The following is a 14,332-nucleotide window of genomic DNA, read 5'->3' on the forward strand; positions in this document are numbered from 1 at the left end:
AGGTGTTTGATGTTTAGGTCCTAGAACTTGAAACAACCCTGTTTTGTCTCTGGTTGTAATTGCAGAAGGCAAGCATACTTTTTGATGCAAAGCAAGGACAAATGAGGCTAACAGAGTGTGCATTTGAAATAGCACCTCACCAAGAAACAAAATTAAAAATTTGCACTACAAAAAGCAAAACAGAAAGATAAACTACCTTACTCTTACATTTTAAAAAATGAATACTATTTAGAGTACATGAGAATTCTATCCTGACTTCAGCTTGAGGTCAAAGACTTTGAGGGTTTATTTAACCTTAGCTTGTGATTTTATAAGGATTCTAAAACATTAATATGTTCAGCTGATTAAAAATACAAACATGTGTTGTCAAGACAAAAGAGAAAGTAGCCATCCTTTACTGAGGACTTACAATGTAGTCTATGTCGCTAAGGTTTAACAGACGATTCCCCATCCAACTCTGTTTATGAACTTTGACACAGACAGGATTATGACCTTTAACAGACAAGAAAGGAGATTTTGGTAACTTATCCAAGTTACTTATCCTCAGCTGGTGTGCAAAGATGAGGGCGAAATCTGGGTCCGAAGGCCTCCAGAGCCCTCATGTCAACAACCATCAGCCGAGTCCTCAGGTACTGCAGACATGCACGGGTGTCTTGCATGGTTCTGGGCACTAGGAAAGAAAGTTAGTGTTCCTGAGAATGCAAAAGTAGGTAAATGACAACCGCGAGAGCTCTCAAGTCACATACTACTACAAAGAAGTAAACATGAGCAGTTTGGGAAGAAGAAAATGGGTCTCGGAAGGAACACAAGGCTGGTGTTAAATGCTCTGAGGGATGGTCACTAAAGAGCAGCTAACGTACTCCTCTGTTCCCGGAAGCAGAACACGGATTAGTGAACAGGGTTCACAGAAGCAGCCAGGTCATCAAGACGAAAGGCAACCATTTTGAAATGCCAGCCTGCACCTCACCAGAGCAGACGTTTTTGTTCAGAAATGAAGCGACAGGTACAGAAGGGGTGAAAACACTCAGGATGTGGAAAATATCCCTGCAGGTGGAACGCCTTAGGTGTGAGTTCTCGTTCTGTCTTTCCCTTACCTTGTGAATTAGGACCCATCATTTAACCACCCAAGTCTCAGGGTCAGGTATCTTTACAAGGAAGATTTCACCGCCTGGGGAACTTTTCTAAAGACCTCAGATGAGATAACCCAGGACGATGACACCCTCAGTGCCAGCCTCCTTCCCTGCCCATTTGGTGGGTATTTGGACAGGGCCTCTCATGTTTATCCATGTCTGTGGTGTATGGCCATGCCATGTCATCTACTGAAGGACAGTTTCTCATTATTAATTAGATGAAGTTTCTGAGTTATATGCACATTTGATCCAGAGTATTATTCTTATGTCTGGTCTCATAATATGAGGAAATAAGAATATGGAAACATAAATTATGAAAAAACCATGGAGTTTCCTCAAAAATTAAAAAGTAGAACTTCTTTACCACCTAGAATTCCTGTTACAAGATATATATCCAAGGAAAATGAAAACAGTCTGTTAAGAAATGGCTGTACTCTTGTGCCGACTACAGCATAACTCAGACCCACCAGGACGTGGAGACAGCCTTAGGGGCAGTGGACAGATAAAGAAACTGTGTCACACAGACAGAATGGAATATTATATATCTACGAAAGAACGAAATCCTGTCATTAGTTATAATATGGATAAGCTCGGAGACATTGTATTGAATAAACAAGTCAGATACTGAAGGAACTCTTTGCACCACTCATCTGTGTAATCTACAATATTTGATCTCATGACGATGGAGAAGTAGAATGGCAACTTTAAGGGTCTGGGGAGGGAAGGGTGGTGGCTCAGAGAAAGATAGGGGAGTGGGTATTATGTTAGTTTCTGTTGGACGGAAACAAGAAGTTCAGATCAGTCTGTTCCTTTGAGATAGGGTCTCTCGGGACCCAGGGCCCATGTTTTCTTGGCTGGGATGGAAGCCCGAGGGCCCCAGAGGTCTAATGTTTCTAGCACATTGCAGCTGAGGTTACAGGTATGCACCAGAGTCTGGGTTTGTCTCACAAGTGCTGGGGTCTGATTTCTAGGCCCCATGGTAGCATAACACACATTTTAAATAGCTGAGCCACCTGTCTATCTCAAAATGTCCAAGTTTCCTTTATTAGTTGAAAATAAATTTATATTAAAAAATCTTTTCTTATCCACAGTTTTGATAGCCATATGTAAACCATAGTAATGAAGACTTCAGCTCATTCTAGAAAAAATTTTCTTCTATAGATGCTGTAATGACATTAGGGCTACATCATACTTCTTTCAGCTAAATATTTAGAGTCAGAGAGAGAGCTTACTAAAAATGTCCTGGCTCAAGCCCCACTGTAGACAAATGGAATCTGGGGCCCTGGAGGTAGCATCTAAGAGCCCCCTTCAAGTGTTTCTGAGGGGAAGCCGGAGTGAGAACCAGTGTGCAGGTGCACCCCAGTCTTTGCAGTTTCTCAGCAAACTCCCCAAGCAGCCATAGTCTCTGAGGATGCCGTGCCTCTGTGATGTTCAGCCTGTTCACTTAGTCAACCTGGCCACATCCATTTTTCATTATTGATTTAAACATAGGGAATGAACTCCAAAAGTTTTTTTTCTCCCTTCCTAATTGACCACAACTCCATACTAAATCTCTCACTACCACCAACATGTTAATTCCCCAGCTCTCAGCTCTCAGGAAGACATGTGAACAACACTGATGTATGTGTGCACTTGTTCCCCAACCCCCAACACCAGTTTGCTATTTCCCTTGTGTCATCCAGAGACCAGAACAGCTAAAAGCGGCTGTGAGTGACCTGTCGGTCTTGCAGTTCGCCGTGTTCTCCTGTGACGGTGGAATACTCTAGGGATGGCAGTTGGCTCCCTCTGCAGCACATAGACAGGCACAAGTCCCTCCATGCAGGGGACAGTTTCACATGAAACCATCTCTTTCCTAGTTGTCAGTGACAGAGAGAAGCAAATGCTACGGGCACCAGACCCAACATTTAAATGGATTTCTTCATACATTTGCATAGATTGCTGGAAATTTTTCCTGGTCTGCTTCCAGGCAGGACTCTGTCCTTGAAAACTGTCAGAGTTGATTGAAAAACCTGGGGTGCTTTGAGCGAGCAGATGAAGCATTTTGTTACAGCTGTAGCTGACTTAGGTGCCCATGTAAATCACATCCGAAATTCACAGTGACCGTAAGTTAAGTGATCATTGTGTCATAGCGGCTGATTGGTTATTCCCCTTTGGAACATTACATTCATTCCCAATGCTCAAGAGCGTTTTGTGGTAGACAGTCAGTGTGAAGGGCAGGGAGGCTACAACTCTACACTGTATAAGGCCACTTGAGGACATTTACATATGTATGTGTATATATGCACATACATGCACGTATGCACGTGCCCACACACGTACCACACACACACACACACACACACACACACACACACACACACACACACACACAGAGAGAGAGAGAGAGAGAGAGAGAGAGAGAGAGAGAGAGAGAGAGAGAGAGAATAGAGCTTGGCAAGTGTCCAAAACCAGAGACAAGCAGTTAGTAATGCTATTAATTAGGATGCTTCTTGGGAGTCTATTACTTTGATAATTACACGTTAACTTAAGTAAGACCTTAGTCTAGATGCCTTTCTTAGTTGTAATTACTGAACTAGTCTGTCTCTGTCTCTGGTAAGAGACTTGGGGTTCTATCTTCCACCATTGTGCTGATATGACTTGATTAACCATAGGAAATTATTGATGAGATGCGCTAGCACTAGCCAGTTTAAGCCAGTAGATGTTTGTCATTTATGGTTTTTTGGTAATGTATAAGTTATATGGCCAAACTAGATCATGTAAGTGTTACTTTATTAAAAAGTTGCTGTTGTTGTGTTTGATTATTGCAAGTCATATTGCCTGCATTGCAGGTACTCTCTAACAATTTGCTAATTTGTACTTAACGGCATGCTCAACAGACTTAAACTTTAAAACACCCTTGGTATAAGACTGCTGTGCTATAAGATCTCATAATCACAAACTGAGTTTTTTGTATGCCCGTCTACTCTGGATTGGGCCAATTTGTGTTTCCTCTTTAATAATCAATCACAGGCAAGCACGCGCGCGCACGCGCGCACACACACACACACACACACACAAATATATACATGCACACTCATAATATACACCTTGCAAACTGAAAGAACAGGGGCTGTGGTTGTTGTTCTCACCATTTTAACCACGTGCTTTGAATTATTTCTGGCCCACATGTGGCTGAATAATAAAGAATTGACAGCAAATTCTGAATACCAATGCCACAGAGTAAGAAAGGAAAACATGTTTTCTTACTCATCAACCATCAGGCTGGGGAACAGCAGAGCTACTGTGGGTTTGTGGCACCACCTAGTGGCCATTTAGAATTTATCTGCCTGGTCCAGTTTCTCACTGGCACTGAAGGAAAGGAATATGTATGTGCCCCTAGTGGGGTAGCTCTAGGACACGCTCCCCCTGACATGTCTGTTTTCTCCTGCTGTCCCAGCTATGGTTCGCATTAATTTGGATAGCTACCTCACATTCCGTACTCATCCCCTGCATCAGTCTTAAACATCCCTCTCAACTCGCTGGTCTAAATCCTTTGCTTCCCTGACATGTTGGCTTTCATACGGGAGGTCCACACACACTGGTGGCTTGTTACTCCTTGGTAGGTTACCACTGGCCTTTAACAAAACCTAGACACACAAAAATATCAAAGTATGACATAAATTTTTGGTACACACACACACACACACACACACCCCACACACCACATCCCTTGTATGCACTCTATGACTGATGTCCTAGTTTGATTTTCAAAACCACATAAGTTAAAAGTATTATTCCTGTGAACAATGGCTTTCTGAATTGAACTACATAGATACATTCTTTCTCTTTCTAGTCACCAGCTGGCCACGGATATGGAGAATAACATTGAGAACTATCCCCTCAGCCTACAGCCCTTGGAATCCAAGGTGAAAATGTAAGTTGTCACAAAGTTACAGGAAGCAGTTAGCTGTACAAGTGTGTGTGTGTGTGTGTGTGTGTGTGTGTGTGTGTACTTATGAAGAAACTTGGAGCTTTAGAATCACACATTGCTTTATTTCGCACGTGTGCTATGGGTTCAGCCAGGGCCTAAGCAACAACAAAGGTACCTTTGGCCCATGCCCACCATTGCTGGCCGTGGAAGCAGATTTTATGGAATTCCAGCGTACTGTTTTTGTTCTCCCTTCAAGGCTTGCACAAGTCTTTGTGTCAGCCTTCATTCCTTCATCTCGCTGTTAGAGATATCACCTCACATGCATGCACACTGGTTTGTAAAGCCCTTCTTTCTTCCTATTCCCCTTCCCACCTCCAGTGTTGGGGGAAATGACCCTTATTGTCCCTGCTCCTCTGTAGTGGGTGATGCTTCTGCATAGCCACTCCCAAGAAAGACCCACATGAGCCCCACTTCCTGGTATACATAACCATCCTGATGAAGTAGCACCAACTACACCACAACCTTAATAAAAGGAAGCTGGTGAGCCCCAGAGTGAAGCAAATCCTCTTGGAAAGCAAGTTATCAAAGCTTTAAAGACATTTTTAAGTAGAGAAAGGAGCTTTCAGATCCTCCTGGGTAGTTCCCAGAGTGGCCCATTCACAACTAATTCTGGAATTCTTCCCCATTCTGAGTCTCCCTCTGAGGCACAAATGAGAATTGCCAATCCTGGTGTCCACAGTTCTCCCTCCTCCCCGCTCTCCCAAGTCCCATTAAAACTCTAAGACATTTTAACACACACAGAGTTTAAACATGTTTGAACTTGAGAACCACAGATCATTTGTGCAGAAGTTCAAGGAAGTCACTCTAAAGTAGGGTGCCTGGGGTGTGCAGGTTTGAAAAAAGATGTCATCTCTGGGTTAAGGAATTTAAGCAGGAAAGGAATGACAGGTTTATAGTGTCCTGCTGAGTGGAGAAATTAGCCATCCACACCACTACAAATCTGTGCCATCCATCCACATCCTTAAGAAGATTGCCACAGTGTGAGCATCCAGCCTCCCCTTCCTGATAAGTCCAGACACAGTTTCCGACCAGGTACCCTGCTAGGAAGTCTAATGCCTCACTTCCTGGCCGGAATGAATCTGCCTGCTGAATCACTTTCTGCAAGCGTCGCTTTCACTACAGAGCATGCTGGAGTACAAGCACAGGGTGCTGGGTTATAAGGAATCTCATTAAGATGAGTCCTGTTAAATAAAAGTGTGGCATAGGGACATTCCTGTGTGGGGAAACCGAGAGTGCTTCACGGTAGAATTAGGTTAGGAAAATGCCTGGTCCTTTTTAAAAATCATCTCCAATATGTTAAGACAGAGGAATGCGTGCCAAGAAGAGGAATAATTAGAGAAAAAAGAACTCTCTGGGTTTGTGAGTCCATGCAGTGGAGAGAGTGGAGGCTTTATGACTTCATGTTTGCTGGTTTGATGGAGGAGTCTCAGCTCAGTGAAGTATAAATGAATGCTTTTTATCTCTCATAGCAGCTCTGAACCCCATTTCCAGTCACTGGAGGGGGATGGGAGTGAGAACTTCATCTTGCCCAATAATGGAATTTGAGTCCTATCAGAGAATTCACTCCAGCCCAGTGAGTTCTGTCTAATCTGGTTATTAAATTCCTAACTCCCTGGGAAGGTTGCTCATCACACACACACACACACACACACACACACACACACACACACACACACACAGATAGAGACAGAGACAGAGACAGAGAGACAGAGAGACAGAGACAAAGACAGAGAGAGAGCTCACATTGTATAGCCTGCACCTTGACCCTGTCTATTCCCACCTTCTTCTTTCCTTCCCTCCCCTTCCTCCTGTTCTCCTTTCTGCTGCAGACTGTCCTACCTCTCCTGAGCTAACCTTCCCTGAGCTAACCTCTCCTGACCTAACCTCTGTGAGGCTGCCCAAGTCCCCTGCCAATGATGAACACTTATGCTTCTAGATATCTGTCTCCTTTACAGTGGCTTCATGGCTTGGAATCTTGGAGTATGGGACCACAGCATCTACCACAAGCCCCCACCAATGATGTAGACTTCATCTCCTTGTTGGCTGTGCCTCTCGCTATTTTATGGATGTCTTTTGTGACAATCTTCCTGCAAGACCTTGGTATCTTCCTAGGGGAGGGCACATCCATCCTTGCTTCCCAAGGGACAATGTTCTGGCATAAAGAGAAATTACATAAATGTGGCCTTTGTCTGAGCTTTTAGGATCACCCTCCAATGCCCCAGGCTTTGTCATAGGGTCTCTGACTTCTGTTGGTGGTAACAGCTTAAACATCTTCTCCTTGATGAAGAAGCATTGTAGGCTCTAGTGCAGAGATTCCAAGGCTGACGATCCCTGAAAAGTGGGGTCAGAGAGAGACCTCGGTAGACAGAGCTCCAAATGTAAAAGACATGCAAGAAGAGAACTTCTCTTGGTGCAGGCAGCCTGTCCTGTGTGGTCAAGTGAGTGTGAACCCCAGCCTGGGGTGTGGTCAGCACAAGATGCCTTCAGTTTACTTCTCACAGTCAAGGCATTGTGAGAAGGAAAGCATTTGAAAGAAAGTGAGGAGACCGAAGTGCAGTAGGGCAAAGTCAGAGGAAAGAAGCAGAGGCATGAATAGATAACAAAATGTGTGTGTGTGTGTGTGTGTGTGTGTGTGTGTGTGTGTGTGTGTGTGTGTGTGTGTGTGTGTGTGGTGTCACCGACCTGGCTCACAAACACAGCTGGTAAGAAATCATTCTGAGTTTTAGAGTTGGATGATCAATAGCCTGTGTCAAGAGGGGAAAAAATCAGGACCACAGAGAATTTATGGAAGGCATTTGGGGAAAATGAAAGGCAGATTCCCCACACATCAGGAGAAGGGAGGCCTCCATCAGACAGTTGAAGAAAAGCACCCGGAGGAAAGATGACAGCTTAGCCTGAGGAGGAAAGCTGAGTGTGTTCCAACTGCAGGCTAGAATGATCTGTGGGCCACAAATGAGGGTCAGTGCCCTGTGGGAAAACGAGTCACCTCTCAGCCCCTGGGCATCATCCTTCAGGTCTGGGCCAGTTAACAGGTTATAAGTGACTGTCAAAACACTCTTCCAATTTAAACCATCACTTATGCTTTGGCAATATTTTCTAATTATTGAACATTGATCATTTTTTCATTTAAAAATATATTTGACAAACTTAGGTAACTTGCAAGAGAAAAAGACACCTGTTGAGCTTTCAGAATTTGTGAAAATATGTCATAAAAGGCTTTGCTGAATCACATTGTAAAAGCATCGTGTCAACCTAGTTGTTCTAGTTAGTTTATATCAACTGACACAGCTAGAGTCACTGGGAAGAGGGAGTCTCAACTGAGGAATGGCCCCCCACCAAAGTGACCTGTGGGTGACTGGGGGACATTTTCTTGACTAGTGATTGATGTCAGAAGACCCACTTCACTGTGGGTGACACCGCACCTTGGCAAATGGTTTTGAGTTATAAAAAACAAAAAACAAAAAAACAGAAGAGGCGAGGAGGAGAAACCCAATAAGCAGTATCCTCCATGTCCTCTGCTTCAGTTCCAGGTTCCTGTCCTGAGATCCTGCTCTGACTTTCAATGATGGATCCAGTAAATGATGGATGAAGTAAATCCCTTTGTCCCAAGGTTGCTTTTGGTCAATGTTTTGCCTTATCAACTAACACATAACTACAGCCAGAAGTGTACTTATAGAAGATATGTGGGAAGGATGTTCCAAAGTACAGACTTTGAAATTGAGTAAATTAGATTCCAACCCCAGCCCAGCTCTCACCTACCATGTGGCATTAGGAAGCCTGGCAGCCTCTCTGTGCCTTGCAGTCTGTCCCTAGCAGGGTCATAATGACCTTCCCGGGAGAGCATCAAAGAAAAATGTTTAGCCTACTATTTTCCCTACCCAAATGTATCTTTCCCAAAGATATTTCTATGACTACTTGGTCCTCAAAGCAAAGCCTGTGGTATTTTTGGGAATCCAGAATAGCACATCAATATGTGACTTGCACATAACCTGGAAGTGTTATGTCTTTTGTTTCCCTAAGTAATAATAATAGCCTATCCAGACTGTTTGTCAAGTGTGGGGCTAAATGCTGTGTGTGCATATCTCATTAGTTGACCTCTGGAAATAATTAGAAAGGATGTATTATTATGCTTTTATTGTGGAAGAGCAAAATGTAGGGCAGACTGTTTAGCATTTTGCTTAAGGTCATAGCTAACGAGTAAAACCAGGCAAGAACATCTACCATGCCAAACATACTTCCTTGTGAGATAGAACTTTTTCTTTAAACTATTTCTAGAGCATGATATTAGGAAAAATACATTTGTTAATGAGCTACTTCCTCACCACTATCCCGGAACTACCAGGACAGTGCTGCACATGTGTGGGTGATCATGGCTCCAGGATTGGACATGTTGGGAAAGAGACACAGTCTGGTGAGATTGGCTTTTAGTGTTTCATACCGTGTTGGATGCCTGACTTCCCACTTGTCACATATCAGAACTCTGTCTTCCTAATGAAAAGATCACTACAGAATTAAGACCCAAATTGTCCAAACTCTAACCATTGAGGGAGCTGTCCTCACAGCCTGTTAGCTTCACCACGGCCTTCTCTCTGATATCTGTCCTTGTTTTCTGTCTTTTCTGACACCTCTAATCCACCCCTCAGGATCCAATTCAAAGCCCCAAACTACCCCAAACCTTCTCCAAGCATCTCAGTCCTCCTGTGGAACCTTCCTCTTCTACTTGTAGGTATCAGTCTACCTGGTGGCAATGAGGATAGTGCCCACTGTCAGCCCCTCCTATAAAACAGATGGGGACAAACTGACTAATAGTGGAAGCCACAAATCACACAAGAAGGGAGGAATAAGAGTTGAGAGTCAAAAAAGTGACGTCAAAGGATGCTCAGTTTCTGATACAGATGATGTCGGAGTAAACGTTACATACTTCCTCATTTCAATGCATTTTACATATACTATATGATGTCATTGGTTTGTTTTAAAGATTAAAAATGTCAAGGCAGCCTCTCTGTATCATACTTTGCATCCATAGGAGAGATCCCTGAGTTGAAATTGTAGTAAGGTTAGCATGAGAAAGTGGTGGCTGTGACCCATGGGGGAGACATATCTAGTTTCTCTTCCAATACCCTCTTCCAGCAATTGCAGATGGTATTAATGATGCTTCATATCAGAACACACAACTGTCTGAAGGTCATACTGGAGGTATAGTCTACTGGGAATGAGTAGTGTTGGATAAGAACACTTCTCTTAGGCCCAGAGACCATTATAAAAAATAATGTCATAATTTAATATAATAGTGTAATGTGACATAAATGGCCTGTTATTTTTAACCTCTCAAGTAAGTTTAAAGGCATTATCCAATCAGCAATACAGTCTTTAAATTGTTAATTATTAAGATCAAGAAGAATAGAGTAATATGCTTTCAACTACATGTAATTGTTTCTGATGTGTGCAATAGCTACAAGTCAGTGTTCAAAATTAAAACAATGTGTGTTAAGAAATTAAGAGGGCATAGAAATGTTTTGCTAGACAGTTTAAAAATTAAATATTGCACTGTGCATGTTCACACAATTCAAAAGGTATTCGATATTGTTAGACTATTTTTCAGTGAAAGAATATATCTGTCCACTTAGAAGAAATGAACTCTGTTTTCTTAATCTTTAATGCAAGAAAAATTAGTATGTTGCCCCCTGAGTTCCATGAAACTAAGCGGGAAGGGGGTATTTAACCAAGTTCCTTAGTTTGGGTTTGTTCCACATTGTTTGAGTCATTAAACAGTCACACCGCCCCCTGGTGTTCAACATGCTAAGGTGTAATGAGCTTCACATGGTACAGTTTCTTTATTTTCTAAATGATAAAGGTAGTTTTTTGTTTGTTTGTTTGTTGGTTTGAAATAAAAGTTAAGGAAGAATGCCTTAGAGTCTTATAAACTCTCAATTTTTTTTTCTAATAGGACATCTTTTGAGACCTAAATGACTAGGTTCATCCAGAACGCTCCTGAAGTGTTAGCTGAGTTCTGAAAGAACTCCCCCACCCCTCCCCCACACTCCCCCACCCCCCTGAGCCTCAGAACATATGACTCATGAATGTCTAGAAGTTTTCAGCTCACTAATAAAAGATCGCCCAAAGGAAACAGGGAGATGAGCAGTCATCTGTAGGACTTTAAAATTCTGTATAAAACCTTAAACCCAAGGAAAAATCAACAAGGTACAATGGTACATTTTGTGCAAGAGGCAGGCAATAAAACAGTGAGTCATCACCATGAGGAAGGGTCAGAGCTTGTTCAAGGAAGGACTGAGCTCTATATGGACGGACCTTGTCTTACAGCTTCTATTGCTGGGAAGTGACACAGCATATAATAAAGTCCTCTGATAAAGGAAAACATTTAATTGGGGCTGGCTTACAGGTTCAGAGTTTTAGTCCATTGTCATCATGGCAGGAAGCATGGCAGTGTGCAGGCAGACATGGTGCTGGAGAAGGTACCAAGAATTCTACATCTGGATTGGCAGGCAGCAGGGAGGCAGAGAGACCCTGGGCCTGGCTTGAACATTCAAAACCTCAAAGCCCACCTCTGATGACAGGCTTCTTCCAACAAGGCACGTGTGCACGTACACACACACACACACACACACACACACACACACACACACGCGCGCGCGCGCGCGCCTATAGGGGCTATTCCTATTCAAACCACCACATCCCTTAAAACTCTATCTTTAGAATTCTATACAAACCACAAAGAACATAGAACAAGGTACTAGATGAGAAGTCTGGCCTCCAAGCGGAAGCCGCTATGCTTAAGCATCATGGTTTCAGGGAGTTGCTTTCATAGAACCTTCTGGCATTTTCCTTGAGTATTATATCTCACAAAGCCTCAATTAGGAAAACAATCCAAGTTCAGTAATACGGTGGCATAGCTTGCTATTTCTATCCTCTGGCCATTGAGAATTAGAGGAATTAGTCTTAGAGGAAGAGGCATAAGTTTGTTCATATGCCAGCAACTTTAACAATTCAGCTTGTGTGGAAGAAGAGTTGAAGGCCTGGTGCCACTAGGAATTTAACAGAGGAAGTGAGGGATGCACACATTTTATTATGATGGTAAGTCCTGTTGCTGTGCCCATCCAAACACCAAGGAAAATCTCCAGTATACACAGTGAGTAGCCATGAACTCACAGATATGAACGCCTGATGCTGGATCCAATGGTCCGTGAAAAGTTCCTTAACTTCCACATGGGAGCAGGAAAGGTGCCTATGTTTTAGAAAGCTTTTTTCTTCTGACAGTAAACACGGATTTAAAACAATAACAACAACAAAACCCAAAGCCCCAAAGCCTGGTATAGCAATGGATTCCTTTAGTCTCAGGACACAGAGGCAGGCAGATCTCTGAGTTCAAAACCAGGCTGATTTAGTGAGTTCCAGGGTAGCCAGTCTCAAACAAAACAAAACAACCCCCCCCAAACCCCAACCAATCAAACAAAAAACTCAAAACAGAAAACAAAAATAAAAAACACCCCAACCAACCAAACAAACAAACAAATAAAGAAAAACAAAACAAAACAAAACAAAACAAAATGTCTCCTAATTATCTGTTACTTTAGTGACTTAAATAGTACAGGACACTTTGGGGAGTTTCTTTATTACCTATGTCCCTTCCACAGTATGTCAAGTCAATGTATTGTTCTTGTGGTCTTGTCCCCATATCAGGGCCACAAGACCACTGTTCAATGTTGTGAATGCCATCCCTACCTTGAGGTCTATGTGAGTGGAATCCCGGAAATGTGCTTGGTGGTCTCTGTCCAGAGCCTACAAATGGAACCTCTAAAACCATGCATTGGATGAATGACTATATAATCATTCACCTACCCATTTTTCTCAAGGATGAGAAATTAAAATACACAAAAAATGATTTAGGTACAAGACCGTTTGACTTTGACTGAGGTGGGATTTTCCCCCTGACTAAATTTTGCTTTCTAAGGCTGAGTTAGCCTAGTTAAGTCTGAGAAAGACGATGCAATTGGTTTTGTTGGTGTTTTGCTTTGCCTTCTTTCATTTTAAAATCCAGTCTTGGTGACCAAAATGGAGCTAAAGCCCAAGTAGTTTTTTTCTTCGAGCACAATCTATCTTACAGTTTCTCTCTCTAAAACCAATCCCCGCCCCCGTGCCCTTCCGAGTGTGTGGGTGAAGACTGGCTGTGACATATTGCTGGGTTTTCCCACAGCATTCAGCGAGCATGGCGAGAGTACTTGCAGAGGCAGGACCCCCTGGAGAAGAGGAGCCCATCCCCACCTTCTGTCTCTTCAGACAAGCTGAGCAGCTCTGTCAGCATGAACACCTTCTCCGACAGCAGCACACCCGTGAGTGTCTCCTGGCTGCTTGCTTGGACTGGCTTGCACTGTGTATTGACAGCCCAGGCTCTGGTTTCAAGAAAAGATCTTGAGGTGCTCTGTGATGGTGTTGGGGAGGGGGGTTGGGGGTTGCTTGTTTGATGCACGGAAGCTCACAGTGAGTCTCTTGACATCGTAGAACTAAGACAAGATTCATGAGCCAAAACTGAACTCACTGTGTCCACAGGGAGGGGATTTTGTGTGATGTCGCTTCTCTATCACTGAGGTGGGTGCAATCCCTCCCCCATTTCTTATGGCGGGTTTTCTCCGGTGTGTGCTTATGTGATGCTCGTCTGGTTCGAAAGTCACCTTCGTTATTAGAATTGGAAAGAGAACTTTTGGCAGGAAAAACTGAAGCTGATCACAGACTGAAATTGCTGAAATGGGTTGCGTGTGTCAGCAGCTAAACGGGTTATACAGGCCCCTCCCGAAAGGGCTGGGACAGGGCTCCAGGAAACCTGCTGCACGTGTAGATGACAAGGGCAGCCCTCCTGAATTCCAGAGTTTTAATTGATGTCGACCATCCAGAAGTTTTGAAAGGGAAACATATGGTTTTTCACACTGAAGTTAACCACCCATTTAAGGATTCTCCAGAATTGGGTTATGGAATGACTGCATCTGCTACAAGCCTGGGTTTTATAAGCTCTGAATGTGTGTGGGGGCTAGGGGAAGAGCCATCATTAGGCTCTGGTAAATCAGTGAGTTTCGCCATTGTGATTGATTATTTATAAATAGTCATTGAAATGATAGAAAGTTGGGAAGAGGTAATTATGTAAAGTGTATTATTAAAAAATCCTTCCTATAATCCGCTGTCATACTTTTTCAGTCATATAATGAGATCAGGCAAAAGTTAT

General features: G+C 43.1%; 1 protein-coding gene across 4 annotated transcripts in view; it reads left to right on the forward strand.

Annotated features, from left to right (window-relative positions):
- Nucleotides 1-14,332, forward strand: part of Schip1 (schwannomin interacting protein 1) — a 775,862-nt gene that overhangs the window by 174,803 nt on the left and 586,727 nt on the right. For all 4 annotated transcript variants that reach the window (XM_087619480.1, XM_087619478.1, NM_001100666.1 and 1 more), the window contains 2 exon segments: nt 4,963-5,043; nt 13,313-13,448. In XM_087619480.1, coding sequence (XP_087475606.1) covers nt 4,982-5,043; nt 13,313-13,448 — 198 coding nt within the window. In that variant the 5' untranslated portion in view covers nt 4,963-4,981.

The sequence above is a fragment of the Rattus norvegicus genome, chromosome 2 (assembly GCF_021556685.1).
Source record: "Rattus norvegicus strain SHRSP/BbbUtx chromosome 2, alternate assembly SHRSP_T2T, whole genome shotgun sequence".
NCBI classification, from domain to species: domain Eukaryota; kingdom Metazoa; phylum Chordata; class Mammalia; order Rodentia; family Muridae; genus Rattus; species Rattus norvegicus.